This window comes from Phyllobates terribilis, unplaced genomic scaffold (assembly GCF_046119375.1).
Source record: "Phyllobates terribilis strain yellow unplaced genomic scaffold, ASM4611937v1 Scaffold_8__6_contigs__length_399053987, whole genome shotgun sequence".
Classification (NCBI taxonomy): domain Eukaryota; kingdom Metazoa; phylum Chordata; class Amphibia; order Anura; family Dendrobatidae; genus Phyllobates; species Phyllobates terribilis.
Genome location: NW_027362768.1, coordinates 199364292 through 199382347, shown reverse-complemented (window position 1 = coordinate 199382347; position 18056 = coordinate 199364292). Strand labels below are relative to the sequence as shown.

The 18056-nt window shown below is 42.2% G+C and overlaps 1 protein-coding gene across 2 annotated transcripts in view; it reads left to right on the top strand.

The window, feature by feature from the left end:
* The window catches only part of ERI3 (ERI1 exoribonuclease family member 3), a 388446-nt gene that overhangs the window by 15768 nt on the left and 354622 nt on the right, over positions 1-18056 (top strand). Inside the window, exon 2 of one of the 2 annotated variants that reach the window (XM_073644030.1) lies at positions 17838-17839. The exons of the other annotated variant lie outside the window; for it this stretch is intronic. Within the exon in view, the coding sequence (XP_073500131.1) occupies positions 17838-17839 (2 nt within the window). The remainder of the gene's footprint in view (positions 1-17837; positions 17840-18056) is intronic. 2 annotated transcript variants of the gene reach the window in all.

The window sequence follows — 18056 nt, the reverse complement described above, 5'->3', positions numbered from 1 at the left end:
TAGGTAACTCAGTATCAGTAATGTAATGTATGTACACAGTGACTGCACCAGCAGAATAGTGAGTGCAGCTCTGGAGTATAATACAGGAGGTAACTCAGGATCAGTAATGTAATGTATGTACACAGTGACTGCACCTGCAGAATAGTGAGAGCAGCTCTGGAGTATAATACAGGATGTAACTCAGGATCAGTAATGTAATGTATGTACACAGTGACTGCACCAGTAGAATAGTGAGTGCAGCTCTGGAGTATAATACATTAGGTAACTCAGGATCAGTAATGTAATGTATGTACACAGGGACTGCACCAGCAGAATAGTGAGTGCAGCTCTGGAATATAATACAGGATGTAACTCAGGATCAGTAATGTAATGTATGTACACAGTGACTACACCAGCAGAATAGTGAGTGCAGCTCTGGAGTATAATACAGGATGTAACTCAGGATCAGTAATGTAATGTATGTACATAGTGAGTGCAGCTCTGGAGTATAATACAGGATGTAACTCAGGATCAGTAATGTAATGTATATACACAGTGACTGCACCAGCAGAATAGTGAGTGCGGCTCTGGAGTAAAATACAGGATGTAACTCAGGATCAGTAATGTAATGTATGTGCACAGTGACTGCACCAGCAGAATAGTGAGAGCAGCTCTGGAATATAATACAGGATGTAACTCAGGATCAGTAATGTAATGTATGTACACAGGGACTGCACCAGCAGAATAGTGAGTGCAGCTCTGGAATATAATACAGGATGTAACTCAGGATCAGTAATGTAATGTATGTACACAGTGACTACACCAGCAGAATAGTGAGTGCAGCTCTGGAGTATAATACAGGATGTAACTCAGGATCAGTAATGTAATGTATGTACATAGTGAGTGCAGCTCTGGAGTATAATACAGGAGGTAACTCAGGATCAGTAATGTAATGTATGTGCACAGTGACTGCACCAGTAGAATAGTGAGTGCAGCTCTGGAGTATAATACAGGATGTAACTCAGGATCAGTAATGTAATGTAATGTTTGTACACAGTGACTCCACCAGCAGAATAGTGTGTGTTGCTCTGGAGTATAATACAGGATGTAACTCAGGATCAGTAATGTGATGTATGTACACAGTGACTGCACCAGCAGAATAGTGAGTGCAGCTCTGGAGTATAATACAGGAGGTAATTCAGGATCAGTAATGTAATGTATGTACACAGTGACTGCACCAGCAGAATAGTGAGAGCAGCTCTGGAGTATAATACAGGATGTAACTCAGGATCAGTAATGTAATGTATGTACACAGTGACTGCACCAGTAGAATAGTGAGTGCAGCTCTGGAGTATAATACAGGAGGTAACTCAGGATCAGTAATGTAATGTATGTACACAGGGACTGCACCAGCAGAATAGTGAGTGCAGCTCTGGAGTATAATACAGGATGTAACTCAGGATCAGTAATGTAATGTATGTACACAGTGACTGCACCAGCAGTATAGTGAGTGCAGCTCTGGAGTATGATACAGGATGTTACTCAGGATCAGTAATGTAATGTATGTACACAGTGACTGCACCAGCAGAATAGTGAGTGCAGCTTTGGAGTATAATACAGGAGGTAACTCAGGATCAGTAATGTAATGTATGTACACATTGACTGCACCAGCAGAATAGTGAGTGCAGCTCTGAAATATAATACAGGATGTAACTCAGGATCAGTAATGTAATGTATGTACACAGTGACTGCACCAGCAGAATAGTGAGTGCAGCTCTGAAATATAATACAGGATGTAACTCAGGATCAGTAATGTAATGTATGTACACAGTGACCGCACCAGCAGAATAGTGAGAGCAGCTCTGGAGTATAATACAGGATGTAACTCAGGATCAGTAATGTAATGTATGTACACAGTGACTGCACGAATAGTGAGTGCAGCTCTGGAGTATAATACAGGAGGTAACTCAGGATCAGTAATGTAATGTATGTACACAGTGACTGCACCAGCAGAATAGTGAGTGCAGCTCTGGGGTATAATACAGGAGGTAACTCAGGATCAATAATGTAATGTATGTACACAGTGACTGCACCAGCAGAATAGTGAGTGCAGCTCTGGAGTATAATACAGGAGGTAACTCAGGATCAGTAATGTAATGTATGTACACAGTGACTGCACCAGCAGAATAGTGAGTGCAGCTCTGGAGTATAATACAGGAGGTAACTCAGGATCAGTAATGTAATGTATGTACACAGTGACTGCACCAGCAGAATAGTGAGTGCAGCTCTGGAGTATAATACAGGAGGTAACTCAGGATCAGTAATGTAATGTATGTACACAGTGACTGCACCAGCAGAATAGTGAGAGCAGCTCTGGAGTATAATACAGGATGTAACTCAGGATCAGTAATGTAATGTATGTACACAGTGACTGCACCAGTAGAATAGTGAGTGCAGCTCTGGAGTATAATACAGGAGGTAACTCAGGATCAGTAATGTAATGTATGTACACAGGGACTGCACCAGCAGAATAGTGAGTGCAGCTCTGGAGTATAATGCAGGATGTAACTCAGGATCAGTAATGTAATGTATGTACACAGTGACTGCACCAGCAGTATAGTGAGTGCAGCTCTGGAGTATAATACAGGATGTAACTCAGGATCAGTAATGTGATGTATGTACACAGTGACTGCACCAGCAGAATAGTGAGTGCAGCTCTGGAGTATAATACAGGATGTGACTCAGGATCAGTAATGTAATGTATGTACACAGAGACTGCACCAGCAGAATAGTGAGTGCAGCTCTGGAGTATAATACAGGATGTAACTCCGGATCAGTAATGTAATGTATGTACACAGTGACTGCACCAGCAGAATAGTGAGTGCAGCTCTGTAGTATAATACAGGATGTAACTCAGGATCAGTAATGTAATGTATGTACACAGTGACTGCACCAGCAGAATAGTGAGTGCAGCTCTGGAGTATAATACAGGATGTAACTCAGGATCAGTAATGTAATATATATACACAGTGACTGCACCAGCAGAATAGTGAGTGCAGCTCTGGAGTATAATACATTATGTAACTCAGGATCAGTAATGTAATGTATGTACACAGTGACTGCACCAGCAGAATAGTGAGTGCAGCTCTGGAGTATAATACATTAGGTAACTCAGGATCAGTAATGTAATGTATGTACACAGTGACTGCACCAGCAGAATAGTGAGAGCAGCTCTGGAGTATAATACAGGATGTAACTCAGGATCAGTAATGTAATGTATGTACACAGTGACTGCACCAGTAGAATAGTGAGTGCAGCTCTGGAGTATAATACAGGAGGTAACTCAGGATCAGTAATGTAATGTATGTACACAGGGACTGCACCAGCAGAATAGAGAGTGCAGCTCTGGAGTATAATACAGGAGGTAACTCAGGATCAGTAATGTAATGTATGTACACAGTGACTGCACCAGCATAATAGTGAGTGCAGCTCTGGAGTATAATACAGGAGGTAACTCAGGATCAGTAATGTAATGTATGTACACAGTGACTGCACCAGCAGAATAGTGAGTGCAGCTCTGGAGTATAATACATTAGGTAACTCAGTATCAGTAATGTAATGTATGTACACAGTGACTGCACCAGCAGAATAGTGAGTGCAGCTCTGAAATATAATACAGGATGTAACTCAGGATCAGTAATGTAATGTATGTACACAGTGACTGCACCAGCAGAATAGTGAGTGCAGCTCTGAAATATAATACAGGATGTAACTCAGGATCAGTAATGTAATGTATGTACACAGTGACCGCACCAGCAGAATAGTGAGAGCAGCTCTGGAGTATAATACAGGATGTAACTCAGGATCAGTAATGTAATGTATGTACACAGTGACTGCACGAATAGTGAGTGCAGCTCTGGAGTATAATACAGGAGGTAACTCAGGATCAGTAATGTAATGTATGTACACAGTGACTGCACCAGCAGAATAGTGAGTGCAGCTCTGGGGTATAATACAGGAGGTAACTCAGGATCAATAATGTAATGTATGTACACAGTGACTGCACCAGCAGAATAGTGAGTGCAGCTCTGGAGTATAATACAGGAGGTAACTCAGGATCAGTAATGTAATGTATGTACACAGTGACTGCACCAGCAGAATAGTGAGTGCAGCTCTGGAGTATAATACAGGAGGTAACTCAGGATCAGTAATGTAATGTATGTACACAGTGACTGCACGAATAGTGAGTGCAGCTCTGGAGTATAATACAGGAGGTAACTCAGGATCAGTAATGTAATGTATGTACACAGTGACTGCACCAGCAGAATAGTGAGTGCAGCTCTGGGGTATAATACAGGAGGTAACTCAGGATCAATAATGTAATGTATGTACACAGTGACTGCACCAGCAGAATAGTGAGTGCAGCTCTGGAGTATAATACAGGAGGTAACTCAGGATCAGTAATGTAATGTATGTACACAGTGATTGCACCAGCAGAATAGTGAGTGCAGCTCTGGAGTATAATGCAGGAGGTAACTCAGGATCAGTAATGTAATGTATGTACACAGTGACTGCACCAGCAGAATAGTGAGTGTAGCTCTGGAGTATAATACAGGAGGTAACTCAGGATCAGTAATGTAATGTATGTACACAGTGACTGCACCAGCAGAATAGTGAGAGCAGCTCTGGAGTATAATACAGGATGTAACTCAGGATCAGTAATGTAATGTATGTACACAGTGACTGCACCAGTAGAATAGTGAGTGCAGCTCTGGAGTATAATACAGGAGGTAACTCAGGATCAGTAATGTAATGTATGTACACAGGGACTGCACCAGCAGAATAGTGAGTGCAGCTCTGGAGTATAATACAGGATGTAACTCAGGATCAGTAATGTAATGTATGTACACAGTGACTGCACCAGCAGTATAGTGAGTGCAGCTCTGGAGTATAATACAGGATGTAACTCAGGATCAGTAATGTGATGTATGTACACAGTGACTGCACCAGCAGAATAGTGAGTGCAGCTCTGGAGTATAATACAGGATGTGACTCAGGATCAGTAATGTAATGTATGTACACAGAGACTGCACCAGCAGAATAGTGAGTGCAGCTCTGGAGTATAATACAGGATGTAACTCAGGATCAGTAATGTAATGTATGTACACAGTGACTGCACCAGCAGAATAGTGAGTGCAGCTCTTCAGTATAATACATTAGGTAACTCAGGATCAGTAATGTAATGTATGTACACAGTGACTGCACCAGCAGAATAGTGAGTGCAGCTCTGGAATATAATACAGGATGTAACTCAGGATCAGTAATGTAATGTATGTACACAGTGACTGCACCAGCAGAATAGTGAGTGCAGCTCTGGAGTATAATACATTAGGTAACTCAGGATCAGTAATGTAATGTATGTACACAGTGACTGCACCAGCAGAATAGTGAGTGCAGCTCTGGAGGATAATACAGGAGGTAACTCAGGATCAGTAATGTAATGTATGTACACAGTGACTGCACCAGCAGAATAGTGAGAGCAGTTCTGGAGTATAATACAGGAGGTAACTCAGGATCAGTAATGTAATGTATGTACACAGTGACCGCACCAGCAGAATAGTGAGAGCAGCTCTGGAGTATAATACAGGGTGTAACTCAGGATCAGTAATGTAATGTATGTACACAGTGACTGCACCAGCAGAATAGTGAGTGCAGCTCTGCAGTATAATACAGGAGGTAACTCGGGATCAGTAATGTATGTACACAGTGACTGCACCAGCAGAATAGTGAGTGCAGCTCTGGAGTATAATACAGGAGGTAACTCAGGATCAGTAATGTAATGTATGTACACAGTGACCGCACCAGCAGAATAGTGAGTGCAGCTCTGGAGTATAATACAGGAGGTAACTCAGGATCAGTAATGTAATGTATGTACACAGTGACCGCACCAGCAGAATAGTGAGAGCAGCTCTGGAGTATAATACAGGAGGTAACTCGGGATCAGTAATGTATGTACACAGTGACTGCACCAGCAGAATAGTGAGTGCAGCTCTGGAGTATAATACAGGAGGTAACTCGGGATCAGTAATGTAATGTATGTACACAGTGACCGCACCAGCAGAATAGTGAGTGCAGCTCTGGAGTATAATACAGGAGGTAACTCAGGATCAGTAATGTAATGTATGTACACAGTGACCGCACCAGCAGAATAGTGAGAGCAGCTCTGGAGTATAATACAGGAGGTAACTCGGGATCAGTAATGTATGTACACAGTGACTGCACCAGCAGAATAGTGAGTGCAGCTCTGGAGTATAATACAGGAGGTAACTCAGGATCAGTAATGTAATGTATGTACACAGTGACTGCACCAGCAGAATAGTGAGTGCAGCTCTGGAATATAATACAGGATGTAACTCAGGATCAGTAATGTAATGTATGTACACAGTGACCGCACCAGCAGAATAGTGAGTGCAGCTCTGGAGTATAATACAGGAGGTAACTCGGGATCAGTAATGTATGTACACAGTGACTGCACCAGCAGAATAGTGAGTGCAGCTCTGGAGTATAATACAGGATGTAACTCAGGATCAGTAATGTAATGTATGTAGACAGTGACTGCACGAATAGTGAGTGCAGCTCTGGAGTATAATACAGGAGGTAACTCAGGATCAGTAATGTAATGTATGTACACAGTGACTGCACCAGCAGAATAGTGAGTGCAGCTCTGGGGTATAATACAGGAGGTAACTCAGGATCAATAATGTAATGTATGTACACAGTGACTGCACCAGCAGAATAGTGAGTGCAGCTCTGGAGTATAATACAGTAGGTAACTCAGGATCAGTAATGTAATGTATGTACACAGTGACTGCACCAGCAGAATAGTGAGAGCAGCTCTGGAGTATAATACAGGATGTAACTCAGGATCAGTAATGAAATGTATGTAGACAGTGACTGCACGAATAGTGAGTGCAGCTCTGGAGTATAATACAGGAGGTAACTCAGGATCAGTAATGTAATGTATGTACACAGTGACTGCACCAGCAGAATAGTGAGTGCAGCTCTGGGGTATAATACAGGAGGTAACTCAGGATCAATAATGTAATGTATGTACACAGTGACTGCACCAGCAGAATAGTGAGTGCAGCTCTGTAGTATAATACAGGATGTAACTCAGGATCAGTAATGTAATGTATGTACACAGTGACTGCACCAGCAGAATAGTGAGTGCAGCTCTGGAGTATAATACAGGATGTAACTCAGGATCAGTAATGTAATATATATACACAGTGACTGCACCAGCAGAATAGTGAGTGCAGCTCTGGAGTATAATACATTATGTAACTCAGGATCAGTAATGTAATGTATGTACACAGTGACTGCACCAGCAGAATAGTGAGTGCAGCTCTGGAGTATAATACATTAGGTAACTCAGGATCAGTAATGTAATGTATGTACACAGTGACTGCACCAGCAGAATAGTGAGAGCAGCTCTGGAGTATAATACAGGATGTAACTCAGGATCAGTAATGTAATGTATGTACACAGTGACTGCACCAGTAGAATAGTGAGTGCAGCTCTGGAGTATAATACAGGAGGTAACTCAGGATCAGTAATGTAATGTATGTACACAGGGACTGCACCAGCAGAATAGAGAGTGCAGCTCTGGAGTATAATACAGGAGGTAACTCAGGATCAGTAATGTAATGTATGTACACAGTGACTGCACCAGCATAATAGTGAGTGCAGCTCTGGAGTATAATACAGGAGGTAACTCAGGATCAGTAATGTAATGTATGTACACAGTGACTGCACCAGCAGAATAGTGAGTGCAGCTCTGAAATATAATACAGGATGTAACTCAGGATCAGTAATGTAATGTATGTACACAGTGACCGCACCAGCAGAATAGTGAGAGCAGCTCTGGAGTATAATACAGGATGTAACTCAGGATCAGTAATGTAATGTATGTACACAGTGACTGCACGAATAGTGAGTGCAGCTCTGGAGTATAATACAGGAGGTAACTCAGGATCAGTAATGTAATGTATGTACACAGTGACTGCACCAGCAGAATAGTGAGTGCAGCTCTGGGGTATAATACAGGAGGTAACTCAGGATCAATAATGTAATGTATGTACACAGTGACTGCACCAGCAGAATAGTGAGTGCAGCTCTGGAGTATAATACAGGAGGTAACTCAGGATCAGTAATGTAATGTATGTACACAGTGACTGCACCAGCAGAATAGTGAGTGCAGCTCTGGAGTATAATACAGGAGGTAACTCAGGATCAGTAATGTAATGTATGTACACAGTGACTGCACGAATAGTGAGTGCAGCTCTGGAGTATAATACAGGAGGTAACTCAGGATCAGTAATGTAATGTATGTACACAGTGACTGCACCAGCAGAATAGTGAGTGCAGCTCTGGGGTATAATACAGGAGGTAACTCAGGATCAATAATGTAATGTATGTACACAGTGACTGCACCAGCAGAATAGTGAGTGCAGCTCTGGAGTATAATACAGGAGGTAACTCAGGATCAGTAATGTAATGTATGTACACAGTGATTGCACCAGCAGAATAGTGAGTGCAGCTCTGGAGTATAATACAGGAGGTAACTCAGGATCAGTAATGTAATGTATGTACACAGTGACTGCACCAGCAGAATAGTGAGAGCAGCTCTGGAGTATAATACAGGATGTAACTCAGGATCAGTAATGTAATGTATGTACACAGTGACTGCACCAGTAGAATAGTGAGTGCAGCTCTGGAGTATAATACAGGAGGTAACTCAGGATCAGTAATGTAATGTATGTACACAGGGACTGCACCAGCAGAATAGTGAGTGCAGCTCTGGAGTATAATACAGGATGTAACTCAGGATCAGTAATGTAATGTATGTACACAGTGACTGCACCAGCAGTATAGTGAGTGCAGCTCTGGAGTATAATACAGGATGTAACTCAGGATCAGTAATGTGATGTATGTACACAGTGACTGCACCAGCAGAATAGTGAGTGCAGCTCTGGAGTATAATACAGGATGTGACTCAGGATCAGTAATGTAATGTATGTACACAGAGACTGCACCAGCAGAATAGTGAGTGCAGCTCTGGAGTATAATACAGGATGTAACTCAGGATCAGTAATGTAATGTATGTACACAGTGACTGCACCAGCAGAATAGTGAGTGCAGCTCTTCAGTATAATACATTAGGTAACTCAGGATCAGTAATGTAATGTATGTACACAGTGACTGCACCAGCAGAATAGTGAGTGCAGCTCTGGAATATAATACAGGATGTAACTCAGGATCAGTAATGTAATGTATGTACACAGTGACTGCACCAGCAGAATAGTGAGTGCAGCTCTGGAGTATAATACATTAGGTAACTCAGGATCAGTAATGTAATGTATGTACACAGTGACTGCACCAGCAGAATAGTGAGTGCAGCTCTGGAGGATAATACAGGAGGTAACTCAGGATCAGTAATGTAATGTATGTACACAGTGACCGCACCAGCAGAATAGTGAGAGCAGCTCTGGAGTGTAATACAGGATGTAACTCAGGATCAGTAATGTAATGTATGTACACAGTGGCTGCACCAGCAGAATAGTGAGTGCAGTTCTGGAGTATAATACAGGAGGTAACTCAGGATCAGTAATGTAATGTATGTACACAGTGACCGCACCAGCAGAATAGTGAGAGCAGCTCTGGAGTGTAATACAGGGTGTAACTCAGGATCAGTAATGTAATGTATGTACACAGTGACTGCACCAGCAGAATAGTGAGTGCAGCTCTGCAGTATAATACAGGAGGTAACTCGGGATCAGTAATGTATGTACACAGTGACTGCACCAGCAGAATAGTGAGTGCAGCTCTGGAGTATAATACAGGAGGTAACTCAGGATCAGTAATGTAATGTATGTACACAGTGACCGCACCAGCAGAATAGTGAGTGCAGCTCTGGAGTATAATACAGGAGGTAACTCAGGATCAGTAATGTAATGTATGTACACAGTGACCGCACCAGCAGAATAGTGAGAGCAGCTCTGGAGTATAATACAGGAGGTAACTCGGGATCAGTAATGTATGTACACAGTGACTGCACCAGCAGAATAGTGAGTGCAGCTCTGGAGTATAATACAGGAGGTAACTCGGGATCAGTAATGTAATGTATGTACACAGTGACCGCACCAGCAGAATAGTGAGTGCAGCTCTGGAGTATAATACAGGAGGTAACTCAGGATCAGTAATGTAATGTATGTACACAGTGACCGCACCAGCAGAATAGTGAGAGCAGCTCTGGAGTATAATACAGGAGGTAACTCGGGATCAGTAATGTATGTACACAGTGACTGCACCAGCAGAATAGTGAGTGCAGCTCTGGAGTATAATACAGGAGGTAACTCAGGATCAGTAATGTAATGTATGTACACAGTGACTGCACCAGCAGAATAGTGAGTGCAGCTCTGGAATATAATACAGGATGTAACTCAGGATCAGTAATGTAATGTATGTACACAGTGACCGCACCAGCAGAATAGTGAGTGCAGCTCTGGAGTATAATACAGGAGGTAACTCGGGATCAGTAATGTATGTACACAGTGACTGCACCAGCAGAATAGTGAGTGCAGCTCTGGAGTATAATACAGGATGTAACTCAGGATCAGTAATGTAATGTATGTAGACAGTGACTGCACGAATAGTGAGTGCAGCTCTGGAGTATAATACAGGAGGTAACTCAGGATCAGTAATGTAATGTATGTACACAGTGACTGCACCAGCAGAATAGTGAGTGCAGCTCTGGGGTATAATACAGGAGGTAACTCAGGATCAATAATGTAATGTATGTACACAGTGACTGCACCAGCAGAATAGTGAGTGCAGCTCTGGAGTATAATACAGGAGGTAACTCAGGATCAGTAATGTAATGTATGTACACAGTGACTGCACCAGCAGAATAGTGAGAGCAGCTCTGGAGTATAATACAGGATGTAACTCAGGATCAGTAATGTAATGTATGTAGACAGTGACTGCACGAATAGTGAGTGCAGCTCTGGAGTATAATACAGGAGGTAACTCAGGATCAGTAATGTAATGTATGTACACAGTGACTGCACCAGCAGAATAGTGAGTGCAGCTCTGGGGTATAATACAGGAGGTAACTCAGGATCAATAATGTAATGTATGTACACTGACTGCACCAGCAGAATAGTGAGTGCAGCTCTGGAGTATAATACAGGAGGTAACTCAGGATCAGTAATGTAATGTATGTACACAGTGACTGCACCAGCAGAATAGTGAGTGCAGCTCTGGAGTATAATACATTAGGTAACTCAGGATCAGTAATGTAATGTATGTACACAGTGACTGCACCAGCAGAATAGTGAGTGCAGCTCTGGAATATAATACAGGATGTAACTCAGGATCAGTAATGTAATGTATGATCTACCCAGTCAGAGTCACTGACTGGGTGGATCAGGGAAATGCTGTAGATATAGTATATCTTGACTTCAGCAAAGCATTTGACAAAGTATCTCACACCATCCTTATTGAAAAAATGACCAAGTATGCAATGGACCAGGCAACTGTTAGGTGGATTCATAACTGGCTTAGTGATCGGACTCAAAGGGTGGTTGTAAATGGCTTCACATCCAGCTGGATGAATGTCTCAAGTGGGGTACCACAGGGCTCCGTCCTGGGACCTGTATTGTTCAACATCTTTATCAATGATTTAGATGAAGGAATTGAGGGTAAACTGATTAAATTTGCTGATGACACAAAGCTAGGAGGGATAGCTAATACTAGAGAAGAGAGAGAGCGGATTCTAAAAGACCTAAATAAACTGGAGCAGTGGGCAGCAACCAACAGAATGGTTTTTAACGGGGAAAAATGCAAAGTACTACATCTGGGCAATAAAAATGAAAAAAGCATATACAGAATGGGAGGAATAGAGCTAAGCAACAGTACATGTGAAAAAGACTTAGGTATACTAATAGATCATAGACTGAACATGAGTCAACAGTGTGATGCAGCAGCAAAAAAGGCAAATACAATTCTGGGATGTATTAACAGAAGCATACAGTCTAGATCACGTGAAGTCATTATCGGTCTTTACTCCTCTTTGGTCAGACCTCATCTGGAATACTGCGTACAGTTTTGGGCACCACATTTTAAAAAAGACATAGACAAACTGGAACAAGTTCAGAGAAGAGCGACCAGAATGGTGACTGGTCTGCAAACCATGTCCTATGAGGAACGGTTGCAGGATTTGGGAATGTTTAGCTTGCAAAAAAGAAGACTGAGAGGAGACTTAATAGCTGTCTACAAATATGTCAAGGGCTGTCACATTGTAGAAGGATCATCTTTATTCTCATTTGCACAAGGAAAGACTAGAAGCAATGGGATGAAACTAAATGGGAGGAGACACAGATTAGATATTAGAAGACACTGTATGACCGTGAGGAGATCAATGAGAGGAACAGGCGGCCACGAAAGGTGGTGAGTTCTCCTTCAATGGACGTCTTCAAACAGAGGCCGGACAGACATCTGTCTGAGATGATCTAGTGAATCCTGCTTTGAGCAGGGGGTTGGACCAGATGACCCAGGAGGTCCCTTCCAACTCAACCATTCTATGATTCTACACAGTGACTGCACGAATAGTGAGTGCAGCTCTGGAGTATAATACAGGAGGTAACTCAGGATCAGTAATGTAATGTATGTACACAGTGACTGCACCAGCAGAATAGTGTGTGCAGCTCTGGAGTATAATACAGGAGGTAACTCAGGATCAGTAATGTAATGTATGTACACAGTGACTGCACCAGCAGAATAGTGAGTGCAGCTCTGGAGTATAATACAGGATGTAACTCAGGATCAGTAATGTGATCTACAGTCATGGCCAAAAGTTTTGAGAATGACACCAAAATGATCTTTTCACATGATCTGCTGGCCTCTGGTTTTTCTTAGTGTTTGTCTGATGTTTATATCACATACAGAAATATAATTGCAATCATATTATGAGGACCAATAGGTTATATTGACAGTTAGAATGAGTCAATATTTGCAGTGTTGCCCCTACTTCTTCAAGACCTCTGTAATTCTCCCTGGCATGCTCTCAATCAACTTTTGGACCAAATCCTGACTGATAGCAGTCCATTCTTGCATAATCAATGCTTGCATTTTGCCAGAATTTGTTGGTTTTTGTTTGTCCACCCGTCTCTTGATGATTGACCACAAGTTCTCAATGGGATTAAGATCTGGGGAGTTTCCAGGCCATGGACCCAAAATCTCTATGTTTTGTTCCATGAGCCATTTAGTTATCACCTTTGCTTTATGGCAAGGTGCTCCTTCATGCTGGAAAAGGCATTGTTGGGCGCCAAACTGCTCTTGGACGGTTGGGAGAAGTTGATCTTGGAGGACATTCTGGTACCATTCTTTATTCATGGCTGTGTTTTTAGGCAAGACTGTGAGTGAGCCGATTCCCTTGGCTGAGAAGCAACCCCACACATGAATGGTTTCAGGATGCTTTACAGTTGGCATGAGACAAGACTGGTGGTAGCGCTCACCTCTTCTTCTCTGAATAAGCTGTTTTCCAGATGTCCCAAACAATCGAAAAGGGGATTCATCAGAGAAAATGACTTTGCCCCAGTCCTCAGCAGTCCACTCCCTGTACCTTTTGCAGAATATCAGTCGGTCCCTGGTGTTTTTTCTGGAGAGAAGTGGCTTCTTTGCTGCCCTCCTTGAAACCAGCCCTTGCTCAAAGAGTCTCCGCCTCACAGTGCGTGCAGAAGCACTCACACCAGCCTGCTGCCATTCCTGAGCAAGCTCGGCACTGCTGGTAGTCCGATCCCGCAGCTGAAACAGTTTTAAGATACGGTCCTGGCGCTTGCTGGTCTTTCTTTGGCGCCCTGGAGCCTTTTTGACAACAATGGAAGCTCTCTCCTTGAAGTTCTTGATGATGCGATAGATTGTTGACTGAGGTGCCATCTTTGTAGCTGCGATACTCTTCCCTGTTAGGCCATTTTTGTGCAGTGCAATGATGGCTGCACGTGTTTTTTTTAGAGATAACCATGGTTAACTGAAGAGAAACAATGATACCAAGAACCAGCCTCCTTTTAAAGTGTCCAGTGATGTCATTCTTACTTAATCATGACTGATTGATCGCCAGCCCTGTCCTCATCAACACCCACACCTGTGTTAATGGATCAATCACTAAAACGATGTTAGCTGCTCCTTTTAAGGCAGGACTGCAATGATGTTGAAATGTGTTTAGGGGGTTAAAGTTTATTTTCTTGGCAAATATTGACTTTGCAAGTACAGTAATTGCTGTTAAGCTGATCACTCTTTGACATTCAGGAGTATATGCAAATTGCCATTACAAAAAATGAAGCAGTAAACTTTGGAAAAATTACTATTTGTCTCATTCTCAATACTTTTGGCCATGACTGTATGTACACAGTGACTGCAGCAGCAGAATAATGAGTGCAGCTCTGGAGTATAATACAGGATGTAACTCAGGATCAGTAATGTAATGTATGTACACAGTGACTGCACCAGCAGAATAGTGAGTGCAGCTCTGGAGTATAATACAGGAGGTAACTCAGGATCAGTAATGTAATGTATGTACACAGTGACTGCACCAGCAGAATAGTGAGTGCAGCTCTGGAGTATAATACAGGATGTAACTCAGGATCAGTAATGTATGTATGTACACAGTGACTGCAGCAGCAGAATAATGAGTGCAGCTCTTGAGTATAATACAGGAGGTAACTCAGGATCAGTAATGTAATGTATGTACACAGTGACTGCAGCAGCAGAATAATGAGTGCAGCTCTTGAGTATAATACAGGAGGTAACTCAGGATCAGTAATGTAATGTATGTACACAGTGACTGCACCAGCAGAATAGTGAGTGCAGCTCTGGAGTATAATACAGGATGTAACTCAGGATCAGTAATGTAATGTATGTACACAGTGACTGCACCAGCAGAATAATGAGTGCAGCTCTGGAGTATAATACAGGATGTAACTCAGGATCAGTAATGTGATGTATATACACAGTGATTGCACCAGCAGAATAGTGAGTGCAGCTCTGGAGTATAATATAGGATGTAACTCAGGATCAGTAATGTAATGTATGCACACAGTGACTGCACCAGCAGAATAGTGAGTGCAGCTCTGGAGTATAATACAAGATGTAACTCGGGATCAGTAATGTAATGTATGGACACAGTGACTGCACCAGCAGAATAGTGAGTGGAGCTCTGGAGTATAATACAGGATGTAACTCAGGATCAGTAATGTAATGTATGTACACAGTGACTGCACCAGCAGAATAGTAAGTGCAGCTCTGGAGTATAATACAGGATGTAACTCAGGATCAGTAATGTAATGTATGTACACAGTGACTGCACCAGCAGAATAGTGAGTGCAGCTCTGGAGTATAATACAGGAGGTAACTCAGGATCAGTAATGTATGTACATAGTGACTGCACCAGCAGAATAGTGAGTGCAGCTCTGGAGTATAATACAGGATGTAACTCAGGATCAGTAATGTAATGTATATACACAGTGACTGCACCAGCAGAATAGGGAGTGCAGCTCTGGAGTATAATACAGGAGGTAACTCAGGATCAGTAATGTAATGTATGTACACAGTGACTGCACCAGCAGAATAGTGAGTGCAGCTCTGGAGTATAATACAGGATGTAACTCAGGATCAGTAATGTAATGTGTGTACACAGTGACTGCACCAGCAGAATAGGGAGTGCAGCTCTTGAGTATAATACAGGAGGTAACTCAGGATCAGTAATGTGATGTATGTACACAGTGACTGCACCAGCAGAATAGTGAGTGGAGCTCTGGAGTATAATACAGGAGGTAACTCAGGATCAGTAATAAATGTACACAGTGACTGCACCAACAGAATAGTGAGTGCAGCTCTGGAGTATTATACAGGATGTAACTCAGGATCAGCAATGTAATGTATGTACACAGTGACTGCACCAGCAGAATAGTGAGTGCAGCTCTGGAATATAATACAGGATGTAACTCAGGATCAGTAATGTAATTTATGCACACAGTGACTGCACCAGCAGAATAGTGAGTGCAGCTCTGGAGTATAATACAGGAGGTAACTCAGGATCAGTAATGTAATGTATGTACACAGTGACTTCACCAGCAGAATAGTGAGTGCAGCTCTGGAGTATAATACAGGATGTAACTCAGGATCAGTAATGTAATGTATGTACACAGTGACTGCACCAGCAGAATAGTGAGTGCAGCTCTGGAGTATAATACAGGAGGTAACTCAGGATCAGTAATTTAATGTATGTACACAGTGACTGCACCAGCAGAATAGGGAGTGCAGCTGTGGAGTATAATACAGGAGGTAACTCAGGATCAGTAATGTAATGTATGTACACAGTGACTGCACCAGCAGAATAGTGAGTGCAGCTCTGGAGTATAATACAAGATGTAACTCAGGATCAGTAATGTAATGTATGTACACAGTGATTGCACCAGCAGAATAGTGAGTGCAGCTCTGGAGTATAATGCAGGATGTAACTCAGGATCAGTAATGTAATGTATGTGCACAGTGATTTCACCAGCAGAATAGTGAGTGCAGCTCTGGGGTATAATACAGGATGTAACTCAGGATCAGTAATGTAATGTATGTACACAGTGACTGCACCAGCAGAATAGTGAGTGCAGCTCTGGAGTATAATACAGGATGTAACTCAGGATCAGTAATGTAATGTATGTACACAGTGACTGCACCAGCAGAATAGTGAGTGCAGCTCTGGAGTATAATACAGGAGGTAACTCAGGATCAGTAATTTAATGTATGTACACAGTGACTGCACCAGCAGAATAGTGAGCGCAGCTCTGGAGTATAATACAGGAGGTAACTCAGGATCAGTAATGTAATGTATGTACACAGTGACTGCACCAGCAGAATAGTGAGTGCAGCTGTGGAGTATAATACAGGATGTAACTCAGGATCAGTAATGTAATGTATATACACAGTGACTGCACCAGCAGAATAGTGAGTGCAGCTCTGGAGTATAATACAGGATGTAACTCAGGATCAGTAATGCAATGTATGTACACAGTGACTGCACCAGCAGAATAGTGAGCGCAGCTCTGGAGTATAATACAGGAGGTAACTCAGGATCAGTAATGTAATGTATGTACACAGTGACTGCACCAGCAGAATAGTGAGTGCAGCTCTGGAGTATAATACAGGATGTAACTCAGGATCAGTAATGTAATGTATGTACACAGTGACTGCACCAGCAGAATAGTGAGTGCAGCTCTGGGGGATAATACAGGAGGTAACTCAGGATCAGTAATGTAATGTATGTACACAGGGACTGCACCAGCAGAATAGTGAGTGCAGCTCTGGAGTATAATACAGGATGTAACTCAGGATCAGTAATGTAATGTATGTACACAGTGACTGCACCAGCAGAATAGTGAGTGAAGCTCTGGAGTATAATACAGGATGTAACTCAGGATCAGTAATGTAATGTATGTACACAGTGACTGCACCAGCAGAATAGTGAGTGCAGCTCTGGAGTATAATACAGGATGTAACTCAGGATCAGTAATGTAATGTATGTACACAGTGACTGCACCAGCAGAATAGTGAGTGCAGCTCTGGAGTATAATACAGGATGTAACTCTGGATCAGTAATGTAATGTATGTACACAGTGACTGCACCAGCAGAATAGTGAGTGCAGCTCTGGAGTATAATGCAGGATGAAACTCAGGATCAGTAATGTAATGTATGTGCACAGTGACTGCACCAGCAGAATAGTGAATGCAGCTCTGGAGTATAATAGAGGTCAATTATTTTCCCTTAGTTCTATAACCAGTGTCTGTGAATGATAATATTTATTTCTCTTGTTATTTTGGATCTGAAATTTTTCTTGTAGAATATCATAATGTTATGATGTTTCTCTTACCGGTTTTGCCTATACCGTTGTCTAATTGGAAAGTTGGTTTATTATCAAAATATAAAATTTTGTAATGTTTGCAAGAAACCAATCATTTAAGAACAG